At 39.0% G+C, this 25,004-nt stretch overlaps 2 protein-coding genes across 7 annotated transcripts; both read left to right on the top strand.

Annotated features, from left to right (window-relative positions):
• Nucleotides 1-27: 27 nt before the first annotated feature.
• adap2 (ArfGAP with dual PH domains 2) lies at nt 28-5,879 on the top strand. Of its 2 annotated transcripts, XM_031312701.2 has the most exons (11): nt 31-378; nt 935-1,059; nt 1,180-1,271; nt 1,537-1,625; nt 1,915-2,027; nt 3,148-3,297; nt 3,503-3,586; nt 3,787-3,849; nt 4,184-4,261; nt 4,354-4,582; nt 5,254-5,879. In XM_031312701.2, the coding sequence occupies exons 1-11, from the start codon at nt 297-299 to the stop codon at nt 5,280-5,282; spliced, it is 1,134 nt and encodes a 377-aa protein (XP_031168561.1). In that variant the 5' UTR covers nt 31-296; the 3' UTR covers nt 5,283-5,879. The 2 variants fall into 2 exon arrangements, with proteins under 2 accessions (XP_031168562.1, XP_031168561.1); XM_031312702.2 differs by lacking the exon at nt 3,148-3,297 and having other exon boundaries at nt 28-378.
• A 987-nt stretch (nt 5,880-6,866) lies between these two features.
• Nucleotides 6,867-24,656, top strand: rhot1a (ras homolog family member T1a). Of its 5 annotated transcripts, XM_031312694.2 has the most exons (21): nt 6,867-7,284; nt 9,381-9,439; nt 9,523-9,604; nt 9,746-9,789; nt 9,887-9,940; nt 10,106-10,158; nt 10,664-10,772; nt 12,572-12,673; nt 12,937-13,035; nt 13,232-13,340; nt 13,533-13,653; nt 14,829-14,913; nt 15,148-15,293; nt 15,461-15,561; nt 16,204-16,334; nt 16,602-16,685; nt 16,827-16,949; nt 17,055-17,257; nt 18,103-18,225; nt 19,315-19,413; nt 20,422-21,979. In XM_031312694.2, exons 1-21 carry the CDS (start codon nt 7,248-7,250, stop codon nt 20,486-20,488), a joined length of 2,031 nt encoding a protein of 676 aa, XP_031168554.1. In that variant the 5' UTR covers nt 6,867-7,247; the 3' UTR covers nt 20,489-21,979. The 5 variants fall into 5 exon arrangements, with proteins under 5 accessions (XP_031168554.1, XP_031168548.1, XP_031168549.1 ...); XM_031312688.2 differs by lacking the exons at nt 19,315-19,413; nt 20,422-21,979 and adding an exon at nt 23,461-24,656; XM_031312689.2 differs by lacking the exon at nt 19,315-19,413.
• Nucleotides 24,657-25,004: the final 348 nt, after the last annotated feature.

Here is a 25,004-nt window from a genome sequence, read left to right as displayed (position 1 = left end):
TCCGCATTTGTATTTGGGAGAGCACTACTTTTTATAAAGAACAACCCAGTGACCGAAGCTCAGCTCACTGTTTCCGACAGTGTAGCTGGACATGCACCAGAGGAGGAGGGAGCTTCGCGTCTGCATTGTGTCGCAATATCCAAAACCTTTACTGTCGCAAGTTCCAGTTTTTAAATGGACATAATCACTGACATTTTGTCAGTTGTATTTCGCCACGTGTGGAAATATGTGACCACCATGTTTGGTTTAGACCGCGGGATTCATCGTTTACGAAGAGACAGTGACTTTGCACCGAAATGGCAGAGCGAAACAAAAAGATGTTATTGGAACTATTGAAGCGGCCGGACAACAGTCGGTGCGCTGACTGCGGAGCGCCTGGTAAGCAATAAAGTCAGTTCACTGGTAACCACTGGTAAGTGTATGTGGTAAACCTACATTTATTTGATCCGAATCTCTCCTACATAGAATGTGTTAATGGCCAAGAAGAGCCAGCGACCTAAAAAAAATAAGATGTAGGCTTCTCATCTTAAATGTATCATATTTTTTGGAATAATAGCCTAGGCTGCAATTGAAAAGTTTAGTTATCGTTGACATTTATCAAGGTTTTCCGTCAGACTTTGTATGAGTAGCTACTTATGCACTTAATGAATGATATCAACTCCTATGATAAAAGCCTTTTATAACCCCCATGAAGGTCTCTTTGATTAAATATAGTTTTAATGTGAAACTGTATGCTCATGGTTCATATTCCTCATTTTTTTATTATAGTTTTTTCAAAGACAACACATAAGTGTAATATTACAACATGTGTTTAAATTGTACAATACACACGTGGGAGGAACACGGGGTCATACTATAGGGGCCCCCAAGCAGGACAATATGGCCCTGAGTGCAAAATGATGAATTTGAATCCCACTTCTTCTGCACACTTCAGATCCAGACTGGGCATCCTACAAGCTGGGTGTGTTTGTGTGTCTAACCTGCTCTGGCATCCACCGCAGCCTGTCCAGCCGGGTCAAATCCATAAAGCTGGACTTCTGGGAGGATGAGCTGGTGGAGGTATGGTCCCCATCTCTGTTATTATTGCTACAATAACGTATTAGTTCATCAGGTGAAAGGATGAAATGGCTGTGCCCATGTGTAATCTTCATGTTTGTCTTTTTTTGGGACCCGGGGAAGTTCATGAAATCCAATGGCAACGCCAGCGCCAGAGCTTTGTATGAGAAAGCTGTTCCAGCGTACTACTATCGGCCCCAGGAAAATGACTGTGTGTAAGTAAATTTCCAGGATGATGATTTTCTTCAGAAAACTGTCTTTGTGATGGATATATTTGATTATGCGTGTCAACTGCTGACAGGGCAATGCTTCAATAAATAGAGAGAAGTGCAACTACTGACTGTAGAAGTGAAAAACAGATGAATTTCTGCTGCTAGATCAAAGCTTAATGAACCATGTTCTTGTCGTTATACTGCAGCTAATGTTGTCTTTCTGTAGAACTGTCCAAGAATATTTTTTATTTTTCCCTTTGAACCTCAGTGTCTTAAGAGAGCAGTGGATTCGGGCTAAATATGAAAGGACAGAATTTACAGGAGAAACTAAGTATCCACCACTTTCATACACCACAGGTGATGTTTTCATTGTTTTCTAACACACATCTCTTCTGTAGAACATACTATCATCATTATATATCTATCACCTATCATTATGTTGGTGTAAAGCTGAACAATGGTGGTTCCTCATACACATGCAGAACTGTGCAAGAAAAACCTGTTAACAATAATAGCCAGGAAGTGAAAGCTGGCCAAATTGTTACTCCTTGCAAAACATTACGTGACAAAACATATTTATTTTTAGTAAGACTTGTGTGTATTGAATCACCTGTGACTCAGTATGTTTTCTTGGTTTTGATACCAGGTTTCCATGAAGGGATGCTGTGGAAGAAAGGAAAAGAGAACACACAGTTTCTGAAGAGGAAGTTTGTACTGTCAGAGAGAGAATTTACCCTGACTTACTACAACAAGGAAAATGTGAGTTTCCTGCAGCGCTGAAACAGTTGAACTGCACTGTATGACATAAATTAAACCATTTAAATTATTTATTACTACAAGATGTGGAGTTGATATTCATATTTCTTACAGTATATGTGTAATGTAAAACATGAGCATTGATTTGACTGGATCTCTTTCCTCCTTTTATTTACTGTGAGGCACAGTGGTGCTTTAAGCTAAATGCTAACGTCAGCATGCAAACATGCTCACAATGACAATGCTAGCATGGTGATTTTTTACAATGTTTACCATGCTCACCATCTCAGTGTTAGCAAACTGACATTTGCTAATTAGCACTAAACAAGTACAGTTGATAGGAGTGTCATTAGTTTTGCAAGTATTTGGTCATGCCAAAGTACTGGACAAACTAAATTCTTGACCTGATGATGGTACTAGAGGAACGATCAGGGGATCAAAGTTATTACAATTCATCATTTGAGGCCATGAATGTCTGCACCCAATTTTATGGCAATCCATCCAATTGTTTTTTGTCATGATTGTGTGTTTCTGTTAGTGTTTCCTGTTTTATTTTGAAATCTGTGTTTTCTCCCTTGTCTTGTCTAGTTTTACTTCCTGTCTTTAGTTTTCCCGCCCTTGTGATTGTCTTATGTGTTTCACCTGTTGTATGACCTGTGCCTTGTTTCCTTGTTACCTCCTGTATTTAGTCTCTGTATTTCCCTTGTCTGTTGTCAGGTCGTTGTATTTTCTGTGTCGGAGTGCTGTGTATTAGTCTGCTTGTTTTTGTCTCTGTGTTGCTTATTCCTGAGGTTGCTGTTCTTCTTTGTTACTTCGTTTTTTTGGATAACCTCGCTTGCTGTTTTTGGACACCTTTTGTTGTATAGATTTTTTTTTTTAATAAATATTCAAGCTCATCACATCGCCTGCCATCTCTGCATTTGGGTCCAACATTCTCTACCGTTATGACAGTGTTTGAGTTATTTCAGTCTAGACCAGAGTGGTGGACTGGCTGACTGACATTGCCATCCCTTGAGCCATTGTGGCTAAACATTAGTGTACAAACAGCCCCGTGCTAATTTAATCCAGTTGTTATGCAATTTCTACAAACTCTAATGTGCACATTTATAAATGTGTGGTCCAGGAGTCCAAAGGCCCTAAAGCTGTAATCCCCATCAAAGACCTAAACGCCACCTTTCAACCAGAGAAGATTGGTCATCCTCATGGGCTGCAGATCACTTACCAAGCAGACGATCACACCAGGAACCTCTATGTTTATCACGAGAGTCCGGAGGTGGGACTGCATGATCATCTAAAGTATAAACAACAGTAACCAGCAAGTTATATATATATATATATATATATATATATATATATATATATATATATATATGTATATGTATATGTATATATATATATGTGTATATATATATATATGTATATGTATATGTCATGCTGTAGGGCTGTGGAGAAGCTCAAAGTCTCTTCTTCTACTCTAGGAAATAGTGACATGGTACAACGCCATTCGTGCTGCTCGCTATGCGTACCTGAAGACAGCGTACCCGACTGGAAGCGATGAAGAAGTAGGCATCAAACCTTCTCAAAACCGAACAATCTGACAAAATGTCTCCTAGATGTTGATGAATTTGAAATGCACTCTAAATACTTAAAGACATATTTCATTTTATTCCCAGCTAATGTAGTGAACTTTAACTTTCAGCAGTCAGACGCAATAAGAACAGAAACTCTCCTCTTATGTTTTCAACGTGTTCCTCTTTGTCAGCTAATACCAAAGATAACAAGAAACTACATCAAAGAGGGATACATGGAAAAGACAGGGCCATCGGTAAGTCATTAACATATACAGGTACAGATACATATTGTTATATGACTTATTTCTACTTATTTGTCAGTACTCAACTGCTGCTTTGACTTACGTATGCATCGAGAAAGGCGTTGTTTGTGAAAGTAGTAGCCCATTTGAAAGTGTTTCTGTTCCTTTTACAGTCTCAAACACGCGCACACACACACACACACACACACACACACACACACACACGTACATTTTTTTGTAAGAATGGATTGATATGATAGAAGGAGATGGGAAAATGGGGCAAAAATGTTTATTTATACTTTTCATGTGAAGTGTTTATATTAAATGTGTTTTTTTTTTTTAACAGCAAAAGGAGCCATTCAAAAAGAGGTGGTTTATTTTGGACTCTCAAAACAGGAAGTTGTTCTACTTCAAAGGCCAGCTGGTAAGGACTCTTCATGCTTTGCGTTGCTGTAAGGATGTATGTCAACTTTACCCACCATTCTGTTTGAATGTGTGTCATTATTGTCAAAGTAGGATGCAGAGGAGTTGGGGGTCATTTTCATCGGCACCGCAAACAAAGGTTACTCTGTGAAGGAGTGTGTCCCAAAGCATTCTCGGGGAAACAGGTGGAAGTGTGGTGTTATGGTGGGGACGCCCGAGCGACAGTTTGTCTTCATGTGCGAGCAGGAGAGGGAACAGAGAGAGTGGCTGGACGCCCTCAGACAAGTCCTGTCCAGGCCCATGGCACCGCAGGATTATACCAGTAAGCAAGGCTTGCAAATTCTGCCAACGTGTCAACAATGTACAGTGCACAGATATGCTTTCTGATATACACACACGCTAGCACAAATTAGTCATTCCTGTCATGTGAAACATGCAGTTTTTGGGTCTGTCCAGTGGAGCATGATAGGATGGATGGAAATTCTCAACCTATAAAAGATCTTATTTTCCACATCATACCTTTTTTTCCCCAAATTGAACATTTAGCCACATCACAAACCATGTTCACCATCTTAATTAGGCTTGTTAGCATGTATAGGAACAGCCAGGGTAACACCAAAGTCAGTATGATTCATCATTTGTGGGCCACGCATGTCTGTACAAAATTGTATGGCAATACATCCAGATATGAGATATTTCAGTCTGCACTAAAGTGGCGGACAGACAGACCAGCAGACTGACATTGCCATGCAATGCTGCTAGTGTGCCTAATAAAAAAAAAAAGAAGCAAGATTACTTAGGTATCTTGGTTAACCGCTCCAAGTTTTTCTCTGCAAGTTAGTCCAAACCTTAAGTCTAAACAAAGCACCTGTACCCACTTGTTGTGTGCTCACTGTGTTCATGCTTTGACATCACCACAGAAAGTTGGTATCATCAAACATTGCATTATGCATCTATATGACCTTGCTCTAATACTCTTGTTTCTCATTCTAGTTGAAGCAAACATCAACTATAAAAGGTGAACTACAGCGAGGCGTGTCAATAGGATGACAGGGAGAAGACTTCAGCGTTTGAAAACACAAGTGACTTGACTACTGCAGCAGGACAGATGAACAGTGATCTGCTGTCACTGCATCTGTTCTGGCTCTCATATTTGTGTTTGTGTTGCAGTAATGCATCTTGGACCATGACTGACTGTGCTCTGTGCAACAGTGTGGATTTAAGACTTCCATCCACTCACTTTAACTGCCACTGGATCTGATGCTCCATCTCAGACTTCAGAAAATACTGTATCACTATGTAAAATCCACTCTTATGGCCAAAATTACACCCCTGACACGGGGTCAACACTTGTTAACAGGAGATAGGTTACAATCACTGCATATCATGCTATTTCTATGATGTTTTTATTTTATTTTTATATTTTTAATTTCCTAATAAATATGCGTATAATTTTATATTTGGTAGTGAACATGTTTCATTGCATCATGCCCAGCTAAATAAATTACTTTTCTTTTTTTTTAAGTTATGTGTGGTTTAATTCATAGACGTAGAATACATTTTAAGTGCATGTTGGATAAAACTTTCATTTCATTCTATTTTTTTTTCATTTGTAAATGTAATTTTGGCAGACATGACTTCAGCAACACTTTTTTGCATTTTATTGCAAATGCAACTTGATAAATCACGATAATGTTACTGTAATATGGTCTATAACTTTCTTGCAACCACGATGGAAATGTGTTTATTATTAACATAAATGTTAGCTTCTCAGTGAATTAAAAATAATTAAAATATGAAATACATTCAAAACATGATTTGATTAGATGAGATTTGATTGTGTTATAAACACGTCACACTATTCAAAAAAAGAACAAAACAAAAATACAGATACAAGAAAAGGAGAAAGCAAAACAAAAAGTCAGAACTAATCCATGCACAGACAGAAAATATCAAATAAAATCAAACTAACTATAAATATCACAAAACAAACTGTGTATTATATATAAAATTGAAGCATAACACTAACACCAAAAGTAAATAAAAACGAAATACAGTCGTATACAAGTATAAGCCTACTAATGGCACAGATAGTAATTATCCTATCCTGAATCTTTTATTTGAAAAAAGTTGTAACCATTTTGATCATTTATTAGGGATAAGCAATGAAATAAAAGCAGTTCCTTATTACTATGATAATTATAGTAATGATGGCGCGCCTGAATATCTGATTCATTTTTAATTACATTTCATTATTCTATGCAACATTTTGTTCACAAACAGACATTTTCTAAATTGCTACCTAAGTTTTCACTGTTTCTCCTTACACTGTAGTAAAATATTGATAAAACAAAAGAGTAAAATAAATAATAAAAATGAAAAATTGAATTAAATAATAAAACCACAAAATTATAAAACACTACAAGCAAGACTAAGATGGGGGTTTTAAAGGAACTGCATTTATTGATTTATATTTGATCTGTATGTGCTGCTATCTTTTTTTTTAATTATCCTTATGTCAATAAAAAAAATAAAAAAATAAATAAATGCAGTTCCTGTCTTTGGCACCAGAGTAGCATAACGCGTTTTTCAAATTCCAGTTGAAGTTTGTCCTGGACGACTTGCTGTAGTTGCCGGGTGTTGGAGGTCGGGCATGCCCGTGAAGCATCCACTGCGAAATGCAATGAAAGCACGGAAAAGAGTGTGAATAACATGAAATTACAGAGAAGTGTGCCACAAATTACTCTTTAAATATGATTTTCTGCTGAGCTGATTAATCGTAAATTGAGAAGTAGCGCGTAGAAAACAGAGAGGAGCGCCGAAAACTGTGCGTCCGTTTTGTCCTACAAAGGCGCCGAGAGTTTGACAGCGGCAGGACTTCTCTGCGCAGGCCTGACGTTAGGTAAAGTGCTGGAGGAGGACGGCATCCAAAGGACTACATGACATTATAAAGACAGTCCTTTCTGAAGAGGGAAGCAAGCTGAAACATGAGAAAGGACGTGAGGATACTACTTGTTGGGGAACGTACGTAGCATGTGTCTTTAATCCCAAAGCGGTTGAATGCTTTATTAGCTAACATGCTAATGAAGGAGCTAGAGGCTACAGCTAGCAGATGCACCCAGTGAATCAACTAACAATATACTAAGCAGTGTGATTATATGTGCAGTGAGGGGCTAGTTGGTTAATTAAGTCTATAGCGTATAAGAATCATGCACTGTGACTATAACTTATCCAAAGTGTATGATAGCATACATATTCTTGACATTGGTTTCTGATGAGATTGTACCAGAATACCTACTATGAACTGGCAACTCTGTATTTAACCTGTAACAATTATTATACCATTATACCATTTTATTCAGCAGTATGCATTACAGTTATTATTGCAACTAGGGCTTAAACAAATTATTATTTTGATTATCGATTCATCTGTAGATTGTTTCCTCGATAATTGTTCGGTCTTTAAAATGTCAGAAAATAGTGACAAATCACAGTTTATCACATTCACAATTTTTTAAAGCCTAAGGTGATGTTTTAAAATCAGTCTAAAATCCGTTTGCTATCACATTAGACATATAAAAGCAGCAAATCCTCACAATTTAGAAGCTGAGTGCAGAGAATATTTGGCATGTTTGATTAATAATGACCTAGACGAATAGTTGATTATCAAAACAGTTGCTGATTAATGTCCTGTTAATCAACTAGCTAATTGTTTCAGCTCTAGTTGGCACAGAGATGTACTGTGTATATTAAACATATTTATGGGTAAATAGTACTTTGTGATACGATTTTGACTTTTCACAGGACTCTGGAGTGAGGTGAGTCCAGCAAAAAAAAAAGGCAATAGATCCTATTCTCATTAAACTGTGTTTCACCTGGTCTGTTTGTTCTCTTTAAAGCGCATGTGTTGTCAGTACTATTTATATTTCAGTTATGGCTATGCAGGATGGCCTACATTGCCACATTAGGCGAGTTAGTACTGACTATTCCTGAGAGAGGTGCAGCCAAAATGCTACGTGCCTACTCCAGTGTTGTGAAGTTTAGTAGAGTAGTTTGTGGGGTTACAGATAGCAGATAGCCTGTCAAGACACTGAGGGGCCAGAGGTACTGCAAACTATGGCTGCAATTAAGGATTATTTTGAATATATACGCTAATATTTCTTTGATTAATTGTTTAATCTCTTACTATGTTATTTAATAGTGAAAAGGCCATTATACTTCCCAGAGTCCAAAACCCAAAGATATTCAATTTAAAATAATATATACAGAGAAAAGCATCAGATCCTAACATTTTATGAGGTGGAAACATTATTAGATTGCCAAAATAATTGGATTAATAGACTAATTAATAATAATAATAATAATAATAATAATAATAATAATAATAATAATAATAAGTAACTAATTGTTTCAACCCTGCCCCAGCCAACTCAAAATCCTCCAATACAAAAGGCCTGGCAAGTTTTTGCTGTTAAAATAAGTCAGGTTTTAATAGGCTGAGGAACGCCTTTGAAAGAATATTTGTTTTTTTATTTATATATTATCAAATTTCTGGATGGAAGAAAATGTTATTCTTGCAAACTACAAAATACCTGTTTTATACAGTCTATGTAAAATACAGAGAGAACATAATTCTTTGTTATTTGAGAGGGGATGTGGTGAAATAATGTGTAAATTATGAGAAAGTGTTTGGTATTCACTTAAATAGAATACTATTTCCCGTTTTATTTAAGTTTTGCATTTCCCAATGCAAGATAGGAAACTGTATGTGTAACTGTAGGGATACCTATAAAAGATAACTCTTATTAAAAAAAATTGTATGTAACAGTGCAACTATTTTGTCAGTCTATCTATCATAGGATTATTTTCAGACCATATATCTCCCCCTTGTATTGTTGCTTTCCTCTCTGCTGGAATTTAGTAAGTGCTTATTTGAGAACCGTTGCAGCTCTTAACCCTCTTCAGCTGCTCCTATCTTTGGCCTGTTGTCACTTAACCCATTACCCAGCAGACCGCTCAATGAAAATGGTAGAGAGGTCTCGTGTTAATGACCCATTGTCAGTAAAAGACGTGTGTAATGCCAGATTGTAATAACAAATGATTTTCCTTTGCCCGTACAGCCAAGGTGGGGAAGACATCACTGATAATGTCTCTGGTCAGTGAGGAGTTTCCTGATGAGGTATGTGTATGCATGTATGTATGGATGAGTGGATTGATGGATGGATGGATGGATGGATGGAATCATTGTGCTCTGTCTTCCAGGTTCCCCTTCGAGCTGAGGAGATCACCATCCCAGCTGATGTCACTCCAGAGAGGGTGCCCACACACATTGTGGACTACTCTGGTAAACACCCCCCCCCCACACACACACATGATTAATGATCCCTACTCCATATTAATATAAAGAATTTGATTTGGTATTGATAAAAGCTTGATAACATATAAAACACTGTACTGATCCTGTTCCTTTTTGACACCTTTTTAGAGGCAGAACAGTCAGACGAACAGCTATACCAAGAAATATCAAAGGTGGGGTGACTTAATTCTCACTCTCATCTGGTCATGTAATGTCTGTAGCCCATTTCCTATGCGCATCACAAGTTAATATTGCTATTTGTCTTTACAGGCAAATGTCATCTGCATAGTTTACTCAGTCAACAACAAGAAGTCCATTGAAAAGGTGAGCATGGTTTCTCTCTGTGCTCAGCATAGTTAATCAAATACTGTACGTAACTACAGTATGTCTGGAATTTGAAACAGGACGCTACATATGTGCATCATCTTAATTTGAGAAAATTCATTTGCTCAGTGCTGCAGTGTTTGATGTTGTGCTTTACTACCCTAGGTGACAAGCCACTGGATTCCCCTCATAAATGACAGAACGGACAAGGATAGCAGGTGTGTGTCACTTCAGTATATGTGTGTTTGTGTATATGTGTCTGTCTTCCCTGTGGGTCATGTCAGCTAGGTGGTGCTGCGTCTGCAAGCTTGAAATCAGAGTAGTGTGAAGTAGGGCTTTACATTGTTAAGTTAATACTTACTAAACTGCATGTCACACTGTATGAAATATAGAATCATTAGTTCTGTTTTTTTGCCTTTGCTAATCATTGTAAACTATATGAATGAGTATGCCGTATCAACCTGAAATTGTGTGATAAATGCTCCACATTTTCCCAGGGTCCTTGTTGACACACAATTGTCCAAAACCCAAAGATAATCAATTTATAATAATGTAAAATGGAGAAGAAGCTGCAACCAGAGAATTTAGCATTTTTGCCTAAATGGTGTAAACAATAAATCTATTATTAAATTTGCAGCCTATTATTTTTCTGTCAATCCACTAACTGATTAATTAACTGACCGTGGCAGCTCAATAATGTAGTAATGAAAGGCTTTTCTGCAGGGTACCATTGATCCTTGTGGGGAACAAGTCGGACCTGGTGGAACACAGCAGCATGGAGACCATCCTGCCGATCATGAATCAATACCAGGATATCGAGACCTGTGTAGAGGTAAGATATCAATACACAGCTTCACATCCATGGAGGCAGGGCTGTTTGGACCCACTCAGTCAAATGTCAAAAAAAGTACTTTGGTGAAGCACTTGAGAGCGATGAATTGGCAAATGAAGTATGAAATCCAATACAAGCAGTGACTGTCAGAAAGAGGCTGGCTGTGTGCAGGACAGATTGGCCCCCAGAGGCTCTCAGGCTGCACTCCAGCTCCTGACTCCACTTACACACTGACTGAGTCATTAATAGATTTATATTACTGAACCCCACGCTCCAAGGCCATAGCCTGCTGACTGGTGGACTGTGAGTGTGTTGAGAGTAGAAGATGGATACCTGAACCGAGCCTGACGGTACCCGACGGTTTCGGACAGATATTTAGAAATGATGTTCGGGTTCGGGTCGGGCACATTTTAAATTTAAAACAGCTTATTATGTAGGTAGCCAATGGGCCTGTTTCACTTGATGCAAAGGTTTGTTTTTTGTGACACACACACACACACACACACGCACACACATATGCCTGTGTTAACATGCGCTTGTTGCCCTGTTTGCGTTGATGCCCTCATCTGTTGACATTTCCGAATGCCTTCCTACAGTTGCTTAATAAAAGTGGGCTTTATGTGTCATTAGTATGAGAAAAAAAAATTGATTTTAACTGTGTTGGGCTCAGGTCGGGCTCGGACATAAATATCTTAATGTCTGTCGGACGCGGGCCAGGCTCGGACAGAAAAATGCGGCCTGATCCGCACTCTAGTTGAGAGACTTGGCTCTCATGGAGGAAGCTGGCCTGTGTCTGCATTACTGTTTAATTCAAATTTCCCTCCGTCGCATGAGACGGCTCAGTCATGTGCTCCTCAGCTGGATTAGTTACAAGGTTAAAGAGGGAGATGAGGAGGACGTGAGAGAAGGCACGTACAGCGTGGATACAGTTGGGCGACAGTCGCACAGCTGGTGAGAGAGAAGACATGTGAACCAATGTTTTACTGCTGGCTCAGTGTTTGACCAGGCCCAGGGTTGGTTGTATGTCCTGCTTCTATTTAGTTACTCACATCTCTGTGTTTCTTTATCAGTGGCGAAAAGAAAAATATTTTACTTAAGTAAAAGTAGCAGTACTGCAATTTAAAAATACTCTGTTAAAAGTGAAGTCCTACATTCAAAATCCTACTTAAGGAAAAGTACGCAAGTAATGGACAAATGTATAAAAGTAAATTAATTCATTCTGCAGCCAAAATTGGCTCTGTCCGTGTTACATTATATATATTATACTGTTGGATTATTGTCATTGATGCAGTAAAATGTAAGCTGCACTTTGGTACCTATAATTATATCGATTTAATATACTGTTGGATGGTTTAATTTCTGTATAACAATGCATTGTATTTTATATGCTCATAATAGTAGTTAGTTTAAATCTGCAAAGCAACTTGGAATACAGCTGCCAAATAAATGTAGTAGAGTAAGAGAATACAATATTTCCCACTGAAATGTAGTGGAGTAGAAAGTACAAGTAACTTGGAATTGTTCTTACGATCTGCACTTGAGTAAATGTAATTAGTTACCTTATGCCACAGTTCTTTATTAACTGTGTTTGACCATTGATGCTCTGTTGACACTGTTGAATTGTGTTTTCAAATAACTTCATTTACTTTTTTTGGGAAGTTGTTGAAGTAAAGGTAATCAGATTTGTATTATTTTAATTTCTAAGTGCACTTTTCAAGTCTGTGATATATCCTGATTATTTTCCTCCAGCATTGCTTTTGTTCAGGGCATTCACACACATGTGCCCTCTTTTTCCTCAGTGCTCGGCCAAAAACCTGAAGAACATCTCTGAGCTGTTCTACTACGCCCAGAAGGCTGTTCTCCACCCGACAGGACCCCTGTACTGCCCAGAGGAAAAGGAGGTGAGGTCTATACGTTAGATTCAGTAGACATTTTGATTTGTCATAGTAGGAAAAAGTCTGAAAAGTCCTATTTTGAACGACCAGGATCTCACCAATGTTATTGTGAGATACCCTGAGGTTTTGTAATCTTACCTGGAGAGACAAAGTTGGATTGGTGCTTCCCTAAGGATAGCTGCCACAATGCTTACTGTTGAATTTTAATCTTTCTGCATTATATAGGTACACATGTAACCACCTAAATGATTGTTTCTCCTCCATTACAGTTGAAGCCTTCTTGTATTAAGTCGTTAACTAGAATCTTTAAAGTGTCTGATCTGGACAACGACGGCATCCTTAATGACAATGAGCTCAACTTCTTCCAGGTAATGTTTTCTTCACCTTTTAGTAGAGTCACTGTCAACATCATTTTCATGACTACTTAAGATTTAAAAAATTGTCATCATTAGTTAAACGTCTAGACTGGATTAAGGTTGCAGGTTTTAACATAAACCAAACCGGAACAACTGTAGCAGCTCTCTCAGGGCACACATCAATGTGTCTGTTATTGTGTATGTCTAGAGAACATGTTTCAATACACCACTGGCGCCTCAGGCCTTAGAGGATGTGAAGAATGTGGTCAGGAGGAACATGACAGATGGAGTCAAGGATAACGGACTTTCACTCAAAGGTCAGACACTCTCCTGTTTTCTTGTTTTCATATTTCTCCTCGTTTCTCCGTCCTCCACTTAATTAATTATCCTTCTTCATGTCCCCTTAACAACCCCTCCCTGTTTTTTGCCCGTCTTTTTAGTCCATTTGTTTATGACTGTTGCTGACTGCTGACACCATCCATTCTCCTGTCATTGGTTCTTTATTGCAGGTTTCCTGTTCCTGCACACCCTCTTTATACAGCGAGGTCGACATGAGACCACCTGGACTGTGCTGAGGAGGTTTGGTTATGACGATGACCTGGAGCTCACACAGGAATACCTGTTCCCCATGTAAGTGCAGACTTAAAGCGCAGAATCAGAGGACTCTAACGTAACTTTTTTGACTGCCGTTCTGAAATACAATCCTGAAGTAAAGGCTCGCCGTCACAGTTATGAAATGACTGTTTGTTTTTCTACAATGAAATGGTTTCCATAATTAAAAGTGATGCATGCCCCAAAGAAAACAGCATGGAAATGATTGAATTATAAATTAGCTTACATTTTATAAAAACATTTGTTACATATTCATTGATGCATTCAATTACATTACATGTCATTTAGCGGACGCTTTTATCCAAAGCGACTTACAGTTGCTATGTATGACAGAGGTCGCACACCTCTGGAGCAACTAGGGGTTAAGTGTCTTGCTCAGGGACACATTGGTTGATGTATCGCAGTGGGAATCGAACCCGGATCTCCCACACCAAAGGCATGTGTCATATCCACTGCGCCATCACCACCCCCAATTCATAAATCAACAATGTTTTTATAGGAGTGAGTGATTGAGTGAGTGAGTCGGACAGAAGGAAGGAAGGACGGTGGACATATTTTGTATTGTCCCTGATAATTTTTTATTTCACGTTGATGGTTGACCCCCTTGAGTTAGAGCCCCAATTAGTATTTTATTTTATTTTGAAGGCACAGTGACAGGAAAGAGGTAGATGTGAACAGAACTTTTACCTTGCTAAATCAGCAGGATGTGCTGTTGATGATGTGTTTATTATGATGAGTTAACCAGCTCTTGTGTGCTTATCAGTTTTAAAAGCATTGCAAACTAAGGCATTTAAAATGTCCAAACTGCTGTTATGCAATCATTTGTTTTTGATGCTGAGAAAAGCACAACTTAAGTGTGTGTGAGTGCTCAAATCTTTGTGGGTGACACAGTGGTCAAAGAATGATATTTAAAATGTTTGTATTGCATATCCATGATGGCATCTTTATTGTATAATTCATAGTTGTATTGATGTATTGTTCCTCTTTTAAAATGACCTGTTGATCACAGTTGGCAGTCTGCATATAATTTCCTCTTATCTACTGAATTGTTCTGGTTGACTGGTGTGACTTAAATCGATTCAGTCAGATTGTTTCTTCATTTGTCACCTTTGAAAGCAGAATGCGAGTGAGCCTCAGTCAATATTCCAGAGCTCTCTGTTAAATGATTGCTTTTGTCTGTCCCTGTATGGCAGGATAAAGATGCCCCCAGACTGCACCACAGAGCTTAACCACAATGCTTACCTCTTCCTCCAGAGTGTCTTTGACAAACATGACAAAGTGAGTGTTTAGAAATGTTGAAGATTTAGAAATGGATTTTGCTACTTTTTATTTCTTTATTATTTATATTTATGTATATAGTTTGTATTTTTTAAGGATGACCACTTTTCTGCTCAGTTAGTTAAAACAAACCTTGTGTATCTTTGTGCCATTTTTCAAATGCATTTTACCTGTTAGCCATGTTTCTTATGTCCAGATTTGTGAGTCAATGTATGTGAACTTGGTATGATCCAGGACAGAGATTGTGCACTGTCGCCAGAGGAGGTGAAGGACTTGTTCAAAGTGTTTCCCTACATGCCCTGGGGCCCAGATGTCAACCACACGGTTTGCACTAATGAAAAGGGATGGATCACATACCAGGGATACCTCTCCCAGTGGACGTGAGTGTGGAACACATCTATTAATATACACATTTGCACATTCACATCTATTTTAGTTTTACGTAACCTGAATACATTCACACTACTGTATGACGTACATCATTTAACATCATGCTCATAAATCTCTCATTCTGTCAGACTCATAATGACCTGTTTTTTTGTGGTAGGTTAACAACATATCTAGATGTACAACGTAGTCTGGAGTATTTAGGTTATCTTGGCTACTCTATCATCTGTGAACAGGAGTCCCAGGCAGCTGCTATTACAGGTAAGAGAATGTAATTCAATTGAACTTATTTTTGTGTTTTAAGCCGAGCAGCACTGTATGTTGATAAGCTAACAAAACTAGTAGTAAGTAGTTGTGGACTAGAGTGCAGATCAGGCCGCATTTTTCTGTCCGAACCCGGCCCGCGTCCGACAGAGCAGTAGCCGAGCCCGACACAGTTAAAATCTCATTTTTTTTCTCATACTAATGACACATGTACGTTTGTCTGTGTGGAAAGCCCGCTTTTATTAAGCAACTGTAGGAAGGCATTCGGAAATGTCAACAGATGAGCGCATCAGTGCACACGGGGCAACAAGCGTACGTTAACACAGGCGCGCGCCTACATAATAAGTTGTTTTAAATTTTAAATGTTCAATGCCTTATCGCGCTGATGTGACCGAGCCCAACCCGAACCCGAACATCATTTCTAAATATCTGTCCGAACCCGGCCTGGCCCGTCGGGTCCCGTCGCGCTCGGGTCGGGTATCCATCCTCTATTGTGGACTAATTTCTGTACAGAATAAACTTGAAAGTTTTCTTTTTGTTAAAAGTTGAATTTAAAAGAAAGGCATGGGTTTTACAACATGTTGCCATTGTGCATGTATGTTCTTGCTTAGTCAAAATATGCATTCCCTGTTCTTTCAGTGACTAGGAACAAGCGCATCGATCTGCAGAAGAAACAGACCCAGCGCAGTGTCTTCCGCTGCAACGTCTTGGGGGCCCGAGGCAGCGGGAAGAGTGGTTTCCTCCAAGCTTTCCTGGGCAAGAACCTGCAGGTTAGTTTAAATCATGGCTATAAATTATTTTAAACTCCCTTTTTTAGCAGTTTGTCTTGCTGGACACGCACTCAGTTTCAGAGAGATCCCTTCCATGGGGGCTACATTTTACATGTATGTCACACCTCAAGTAAACTTTTTAAGTTAGTCTAATTACTGTGTGTAATTTAGTCAACTTCCAGAGTTAGAGCTAACAAGCCAGGGCCATAAACATGTAAATTGTCTTGATTGGTTTCTGTTATTGACCTTGTTTATTTTCCACCCCAGGGACAGAGGCGGATTAGGGAAGACCACAAGTCCTTTTATGCCATCAGCACGACCTATGTTTATGGTCAGGAGAAGTACCTGCTGGTAAGAACCATTTACTCATCATCTGCTTTTTGAATTACTGTTACATAATCTGGGTATATTACACTCTGCAAAACGTTAATCCCTCCATCTGCACACTCTGTCTCTCTCGCTCTGTTCCCTATCTGGTCTGCACACTACAAGCTCCATGAGGTGATGCCAGATTTTGACTTCCTGTCTGAGGCGGACCTAGCCTGTGATGTGGTCTGCCTGGTGTATGACATCAACAATCCACGCTCTTTTGAATACTGCGCCAAAGTGTACAAGGTATGTTTCAGAAGATGGAAAAATGCTCATTAGATGCACTGAGGCTTGTAAGGCTATCTGCTATTTACGCTCTAACCAGTAACACTGGGTGTTTGTGTTTGGCAGCAATACTTCATAGATAGCAAGACGCCATGCGTGGTGATTGCCGCCAAGTCTGACCTGCACGAAGTACGGCAGCACTACAGTCTCTCACCGCACGAGTTCTGCCGTAAGCACAAGCTCCACCCACCCCAGCCGTTCACATGCAGTACGACCGAAGCACCCAACAAAGACATCTACACTAGACTCACCACCATGGCTATGTATCCGTGAGTATTAAGCCTTATCTAGTTAACCCTTTACACCTCTGTTAGTGTTGCAACCTTATTCTCATTGCCCATCTTTTCCTGTGTGTGCCTGTCCACTTTTACCTCTCTCCTGGATGTATGTGTCAGACAGTGTCAGTAATATTCAAAGGTTACAGGATGGGAAAATTAATGAAAGCCGTCAGGTATATCCTGTGTAAATGCTGGTCTTGATCAGTGCATGAATTTTTGACTCCTCCAGCCACTTTAGTCAGTGAGTGAAACTGTCTAACTTAGTTTTGATTAATCTAAGAGCAAAACAGACTGGCCGAACTCTACAGAGCGGTCTAATATCGGCCAATGGTCTTGAGATAAATATTTGTTTTTAGTGATGGATTGATGCTTTATGTTCTTAAACTGGTTACACCTGTTGGGTCACAGAAAGGTTCTAGTCGTCGGAGCCAACAATTACAGATTGTGAGAGCTTTTGCATTTTGTTCATTTACAATTATATTCTAATAATAATCATTAGAATGTTCGTCTGTTGTGACTGTTCCCTTCCTTTCTTTGTGGTTTTCCTCTCCTTATGTTCATTCTCCTTTAAGTTTAGACTTTTAAAAGTTCATCATAGATGTTTCCTTGTCAATACTTTTGTTTAATTTGTTAATGAGTTGAGGAGTTGAAGTTAAATTGCAGCAGTGCAGGTTTAAACTCAGAAGTATGTATTCTTTTTACTCAGGTCATTTGATAAACAAGGTTGAGGTTCTTATCTACCTAGCTTTGGCCTCCTCTTCCTCTGTGTGTGTTGTTTGTTGCGTGTTATCTTTCTGTGGTGGTGAATACACGCATTTTTGTGTGTCTTTCCGCAGTCACGCCCGTCTCCGCTGCATGTGCGCCTGCAACAGGTGCACCTATTGCCTGTGTCAGAACCTCCTCAAGTTGGAGCTGCTGCGCAGTATTAAGGCCCAACTCCGCAGGGTCGTTTTCAACAGGTTCATACGTAGAATAAGCTCTAGTGTTTTAACATAGACTCATTCCTCCTCTCTGTGTCTCCCACCCTCGGGTGTGACCACCAGGGTGGGTCACCGAGAGGTTCCTTTTTCGCCCAAGCTCTCTAACACGGGTGATGGTGACAGCTCCTCTGCTTTGCTTCAGTGCTCGCCCGTGGTCAGGTTTACACTGCATATCCACTTCAGGGAAAAGGGAATATTAAATGTGATTGAGTGTGATGGTAGTGATTTAGATACATAGGATAGTCTTCCATTTGTGAAAAATGTGATACTTCGGTGGTTGCTTTCTGGGAAAATCTCATTTAGCTTGCTGCTGTGTTGTTGCATAGCTGTCACCCGTAGGGATCAGCTGTGTTGCTCAGCTGTACCTCAGCTAGGTGATGCTTGTTGACAAAGAGGGATCTTTGGTGGTATAGCTTAAAGTCACTCTCTCAAATCAAAAGATCAACCATCAGTCCTAGAGGTAATTGTTTCTGCTGGTTTATTTTATTTTGTTTTTTTCAAACTGACTGAAAAAAAAAAAAAAAAAAAATCCGAACTCAGTTCTTTATAAATGTGATATCCACCCAGGGGCAAAACATCTAAATGTGAAAAGTAGCTCCTACCTGGTCGAGTAAGGAGAAACTTCTTAAAATAAGAATGTCGGTCCTAACTTCAGGACTTTTTGGTCTTAGAGTAATTCACAAGTATTTGCCCCTAAAAGTAGCTCCTAAATCACTAATCCCTGCTCACAGTCAGGCAAATGCTGCAGGTATTGAGATTAATCACTTCAGTGTTTTGGAAAAAAAATCTGTTTTTTAATTAAATTTAGTTATAAATGAATTTAATTTATTTTATATATATATATATATACCTGTCAACCAATCAGTGTAGACATGGTGTGTAGGTTCAATGATAAAACATGATGTCATCCATCTTCTCGTAGGAGTTCTCTTTGTAAAAGTTGCTCTCAGCAGCTTTCATTCAAGATAATAGATGCTTCACAGCCAAATCAAAACACATTTCATTTACTTTCTGTGTCATATACCTAAACCCTATTGGTCATGTTAGGTGTTTTGGTGTCTGCTCCAGCTCCAGCCAGCCCACCTGCTCTCTGTACAGTTTGACACAGCGAAGTGTGACCAGGCTGTGCCAGCTAACACACAGGCTGCTAGCCAGGGAGGTGACAGTGTGTTGGAATCTGTGTGAAAAATGCATGATGTTATTTGCTTGTGCACTGCAAATTAACTCCTAATACTAACCCCCATACATAACACAAATATATTGTAAAATTGAAAAGCATTTTCATTTTATTCAAATAAGTAATTTTTTAATTTTTCCGGAGTAGAAGTAAATTTATAAGTCGTTGTTTTTATAGAATGTTATAATGCTATAGTAACTATAATACACAATATCTATGTTGTCCAGCCAGTTAATCATTCTGACAAAATATCAAGTGTAGTTACGAAACACTTGAAAAGGAAAAAAAAAAAAGTGTTTTAAGTTTCGTGTGGTAAAAATGCATCAGGGATTCCAGGTATGAATTCTGATTGTGAATTAGGTGTTAGAAGGAGTTAGGAGTTTAGCTCCCTCTTGCTCTGCAGCGGATATGCAAACTGTAAATCTTGACTAACAAACATATTATTTGAATGGAGAATGACAGAAACAAAGTTTGGTTTGTGCTTCATTCAAACTGAAAACCTCATCGATGTCTGCATGTTTGCTATGTGATTTCTTTTCAATCACATAAAAGTATTAAACTTCTTCCTGTCTCTTAATTTCTCTATGCCACTACCCTTAATGGATGGAGTGATTGATTTATTATCTATGATGTTTTCAGTCTTCCTTTCTCTTCATTTTGATTCTTAACACTGAAGTCTACACCTACAGGAGACCCTTTTTTTATAATTTAAATTTGTATTGACTTTTTCAAAGGAATATTACAGCAGGAGACACCTTATTTTGAAAGCACAATTGTAATTGTACATACAGTATATACTAAAATAAAGACTGCTGTTCACTTGTTCTCCTGTGGGTTTAGACTTCATAAATGTAACAGGCTGATGTTTAGAATCAATCACAATGTGTTTCTTTGATGTTTACATTAATTGTATTGTACTCTACCAATCACCCTGTCATTTCATTCTGTTTTTATTTTCTTGTATGTCCCATCTTTGTGTTTTTCCTTCCACTCTATAGGTGTTCATTCACATGTTTTTGGCTGCCCCTCTTCCTTTTTCTCTTGCACGTGTTCACCCTCTGCTAATCTGTCTGCTGTTGTGTTGCATGGCTAACCTGTTCACTACCTCTTTAGATAACCAAAGGCATGCCTCGCTCATTAGCTCGGAATAGATTTCTCTAGGGAATCTGTCCAATTCTACAGTACAGAGAGCTTGGTGTTTTTAGAATGATTAGGTGGGGGGGCGGGCGGCATTGAACCACAATGCAGGGTTTGAATGGCTGTTTATGGTGTTGGATTGTGTTGTGTGTTTTCAGATTTTTGGCAAATAAGTGATTATTGTAAGCCCAACAATGGCATAAAATGTAGGGCTTCTGGTTGGGAGTTGATGGGCCCAGGCAGAGCTACATACTGTACGGTGCATCCAGTATTAACCCTTTGTCTTGGTACTTTTTTAACCTCTGGGAGTTGTTGACAACATTCATAGCATGACACTTGATGTGCCAGGGGGCCGACTCACAACATTGAATGCCCACTGGTTTTCTGAAAAGTGGATTGGTTGGCTGGGTTAGATGATGTTATTTTAATTTTACATAGTATGACATTGACATTGTAATTTAAGTCATCTTGCATAGTGTGCAATATTGAAATAACTTCTTAGGTCACCAAAATTACAAGCAGTAAATTGTCGGGCCACTTAAGAAACTTAGTTCAGAGGGAAAATAAAATGTTGAGTCTTTAACGATTTATTTTGGTTGCTCTTTAATTTGTTACAAATCAGAAAATCCCTACTAAAAAAAGTGCCATATGTCTGTATTATGTAAGGGTCAGCCGTAGAGAAGGTAGGAACAAACTTAAGACAACTAGAGATGTACTATATTTCCCAAAAAACTTGCACTCGACTCAAAATGATGAGATTCACTCTTGGAATGGCTCAATATTTTCAGTCTGGCTGCCATGTGGTGTGTACAGTCTGCATATGTGATATGTGAGGTGTGTGTATAGCCTTTTTTGTCATAGATTTAAGTGTGCGGTGACATTTGACCAGGTATGCAGTCATGATTGAGCTTGTGCTTTAAGGGTTTGGGTGGTGATGGAAGTTCTCTACTTTTCGGGCTGGGTAGAGCTAGGTGATGTGAGAGAGCTAGGTGTAACTATTAATGCTTAAACAAAAAACTGAATCTAAACAAGTAATATTTCACCTGCCCAAAAGAATCCTTAGTAATGTCGCCAAGAAACGGAATAAACTGAATCATATTCTGTCAAAATTCAGATCACATGTAGCCTTAGATCACAATATAAGTTTATTTTGATGTCTCCCAGCCATGGTTCTGAAGTTTTGAAAAGAGAGAAAATGTAAATAATTAAATGGTAATGAAGATGAGTACAAAAGCAAGTGCAAGCATTCATAAAGACTAAATTAATAATTAATCAAGAAAGTAAATGGCGGACTAATCGCCAATAAAATAGTTGTTAATTGCAGCCAATTTTAATATGAAGTATCACCCAGCTCTACCTTGTGTGTGTGTGTGTGTGTGTGTGTGTGTGTGTGTGTGTGTGTGTGTGTGTGTGTGTGTGTGTGTGTGTGTGTGTGTGTGTGTGTGTGTGTGTGTGTGTGTGTCACCCTGGGCAACCATGTGACTGTGTGTGGAAGGCTACTGGGCTGGGTGGAGGCTGTGGGGAGGATTTCAGCCTAAACAGCAGGTTTATCCAACGTGGAGGGGTCCATCTTAATGGAGGCCTCGGATAATTCCCCCAGAAAGGTAAAGGCTGAAAACACAGGAGGGATGGTATATTTTTTTACACCAAGCCGGCGAGTATGTGTTGTATAAACTACCCCCTATTCAGCATTGACAGTTTGTCAGGTCATTATTTTAACAGCAATTATCAATACTAATGTATCTATTCCCGCAGCATTGTAGAGAGTCTTTATAGAAATAGTTCTACATCTTGGGAAATATGTTTATTCACTTTCTGATGGGGAGTTTCAGGAGAGAATCAATATCACTCTAATATCTCTCTGTTGAATATGAAGCTACAACAGCAGCTGCTTAGCTGAGCACATAGATTAGAAATGGGGTTAAAAAGCTAGCTTGTCTCTGTCAAAAGTCTGCCTACCAGCACCTCTAAAGCTCACTAATGACAAATTGCCATTTTGCCTCGGTTATGTGCCGGACTATTTCTTGACTAGCAGCAGCATTAACTTCCTGGAGGCTCCACTGGTTGCCTGGCAACTGTTAAGAGCCAATAAATAGTTCTCCTGTGTCCAGTCTTTGTGCTAAGCTAAGCTAACTGACAGCTGGCTATAGCCTTATATTTATATTTAACCGTTTTGAAAGTGAGTGATCTTCTCATCTAATGCTCCACCAAAAAGTGAATAAGTACATTTTCTATTATAAGAACATTTTTAAAATAACTATTCATTTAAAGGCAGCTAGACTGGGTTTTAGACCTTTTTGTTCTTCCCAGTAGAGGGAGCATGTTTGAACTGTGTGAACATGATGTTTTAGGCTGGTTTCTCTCCTGATCCTACATGAGTACCAGGGTTCTTGTGAGTGTGTTGTACACCAGTCACACTTGGCTTTGCTATCTCCATTGCCTTTTTTCATTGCTTGCTTTTATCACCGTCTGTATAGCTCCCCAGTATTTGTGTTTCTTGCCAGATAAGCTGGATCTGTGTTTGGTAGGATGGTGTTAACCCCATTTTAATAATCCATTAGTTGTATTTGTTTCTAGTTTTCTACCTCCCAGCTCAAATCAGAGCAGCTGCTTCTCATAGCCCAACAACTTTCCTTTGTCCTTTTCCCCAAACCAAAACTAAACCAACTGTCAAGAGAAAGCATGTGTTCCTATTTCAAGTTGGTATCACAGGGCACTGGTAGTCATTTACTGTCCTGATTTTGGGAAATATCCACTGGAGAAAGAGCACACAGCTTTGTTTTGTCATTTGGCAACATGTGGTTTTAACAATGGAGTTCTATCATGTTATAAGCTGCCGCCTCTTTTTCTTGCTTCATTTTTCCATTCACCTGTTCTCTGTCTCTTGCTCCCTCTCACAGACACATGGCTCAGGCGGACCTGAAGAACTCAACCTTCTGGCTGAGAGCGAGCGTCGGTGCCACAGTGTTTGCCGTGCTGGGCTTTGCCATGTACAGAGCACTTCTCAAACAGCGGTGATCATCAGACGGCATGAGACAGCTACTTCCTCCCCCGGTCCCTCTGTTGACTCTGCCCCTTCCCTCCTACCTGAAAGACTCAAAAAGACTGGCTGACTAACCAACCAGGCCCATTGACTCAGCCCCCAACTCCACCTCATCCCCTTCCAACAATGCAGCACGGGCAAGAGACAAATGAGCTAAATCATAGGTACATTTTATATGCATTTACAAATGAAGAGTGTGGTTTAGTTTTTTTGTTAATGTTGTGGGGAAATGGGGCAGATTACATTTTAAATCATTTGTCCATCATTCAATTTGTAAATGCTGACATTCTGTGATCTGTTGGTCTAGTTTAGTCCAGGTCAGACACAACTAGTCACTGGATGTTTTCAGCTGATCCAGTCCTCTTTTTTTCTCAGGTCAGTATTATTACTTAGATGGTTAGAGACCAGACAGAGGCAGCCATATACAGCAACACCACAAAGGGACTTGAATCTGTTAATAGTATGTATATGCAGTATATTATGTATGTATTCCTCAAGAATTGATCAAGATTGGACCCATTGACGGCATCACAAGCCAGGAGCAACACCTACAGGAGGTGTTAGTTATACATCTAACATTAGAAAGGTCACAATTGGCATGTTTATTTTGTGTGTTAATTTATTAACCAGTTTCTTTGTTTTCTTGTCTGTTTAGGGTGCACTGCATGAAACAGATGGAGGGATTTACATTTTACATGTATTTTTGTATTTAGTATTATCAAAGCTGTCTTCATGGTGTATCATGATTTTCTGCTTCTGTTTTTATTTTCTGGTTTTTAAATAGAGCTTTGTCCCTCATGTTATATTTTTATGAAGTTCGAAGCACCATAGAGCAACAGATTATTCTATTAACAACAGCCATTCAGCGCACCTCTCCCACCTTAAAACTATGTGTTTCTTCTCATTCTTCTCTTTTCCAGCATTTACAATAAGAAATTGTGCGATCTGGCACAGTGTGTTGTTGGGTGAAATGACAGCTAATTTAACAGCAATGATGAGGAAAATAAAATGGTTTTAAATATCTGTAATAAATGACATTTACACCCACTGATATCATTTCGTGTTTGTGTGTCCTTGACAAGAGCAGTAGTGGTCTTTTCAAAAGTAGATGTGCGGACATGAATGTGAGAAGATTGTGAACAAATGGGACTTTTGTGAAGCAGAACAGAGAAGTGAGTATGTGATGGAGCTGTGAACGATACTGCGCTCAGCCTTCATGAAGAGGAAGTCACACCACGAACATACACAGGTAGATGGTAATTTCAATCTTTGGCTACTAGTTTTAGGTCTATCTACTGAGGGCTGACATGTCTTTAGATGGGACTAAATTATTGTTTGAAGGCTTCCTGCAGAAAAGAAAAGATACTTTGGTAAGTTACAAACTATCTTGTTATTTAATGT

Source organism: Sander lucioperca, chromosome 21 (genome assembly GCF_008315115.2).
Source record: "Sander lucioperca isolate FBNREF2018 chromosome 21, SLUC_FBN_1.2, whole genome shotgun sequence".
NCBI lineage: Eukaryota > Metazoa > Chordata > Actinopteri > Perciformes > Percidae > Sander > Sander lucioperca.
This window is presented reverse-complemented; position numbering and strand designations above follow the sequence as displayed.

What these genes read in the sequence shown, in the direction of transcription:
- adap2 (XM_031312701.2), top strand. Translation starts at nt 297, where the DNA reads ATGGCAGAGCGAAACAAAAAGATGTTATTGGAACTATTGAAGCGGCCG. An exon ending in CGACTGGAAGCGATGAAGAA is followed by an intron (nt 3,587 to 3,786) that starts GTAGGCATCAAA and finishes CCTCTTTGTCAG; the next exon opens with CTAATACCAAAGATAACAAG. An exon ending in TCTACTTCAAAGGCCAGCTG is followed by an intron (nt 4,262 to 4,353) that starts GTAAGGACTCTT and finishes TTGTCAAAGTAG; the next exon opens with GATGCAGAGGAGTTGGGGGT.
- rhot1a (XM_031312694.2), top strand. Translation starts at nt 7,248, where the DNA reads ATGAGAAAGGACGTGAGGATACTACTTGTTGGGGAAC. An exon ending in ACACATTGTGGACTACTCTG is followed by an intron (nt 9,605 to 9,745) that starts GTAAACACCCCC and finishes ACACCTTTTTAG; the next exon opens with AGGCAGAACAGTCAGACGAA. An exon ending in CAGGAATACCTGTTCCCCAT is followed by an intron (nt 13,654 to 14,828) that starts GTAAGTGCAGAC and finishes CCTGTATGGCAG; the next exon opens with GATAAAGATGCCCCCAGACT.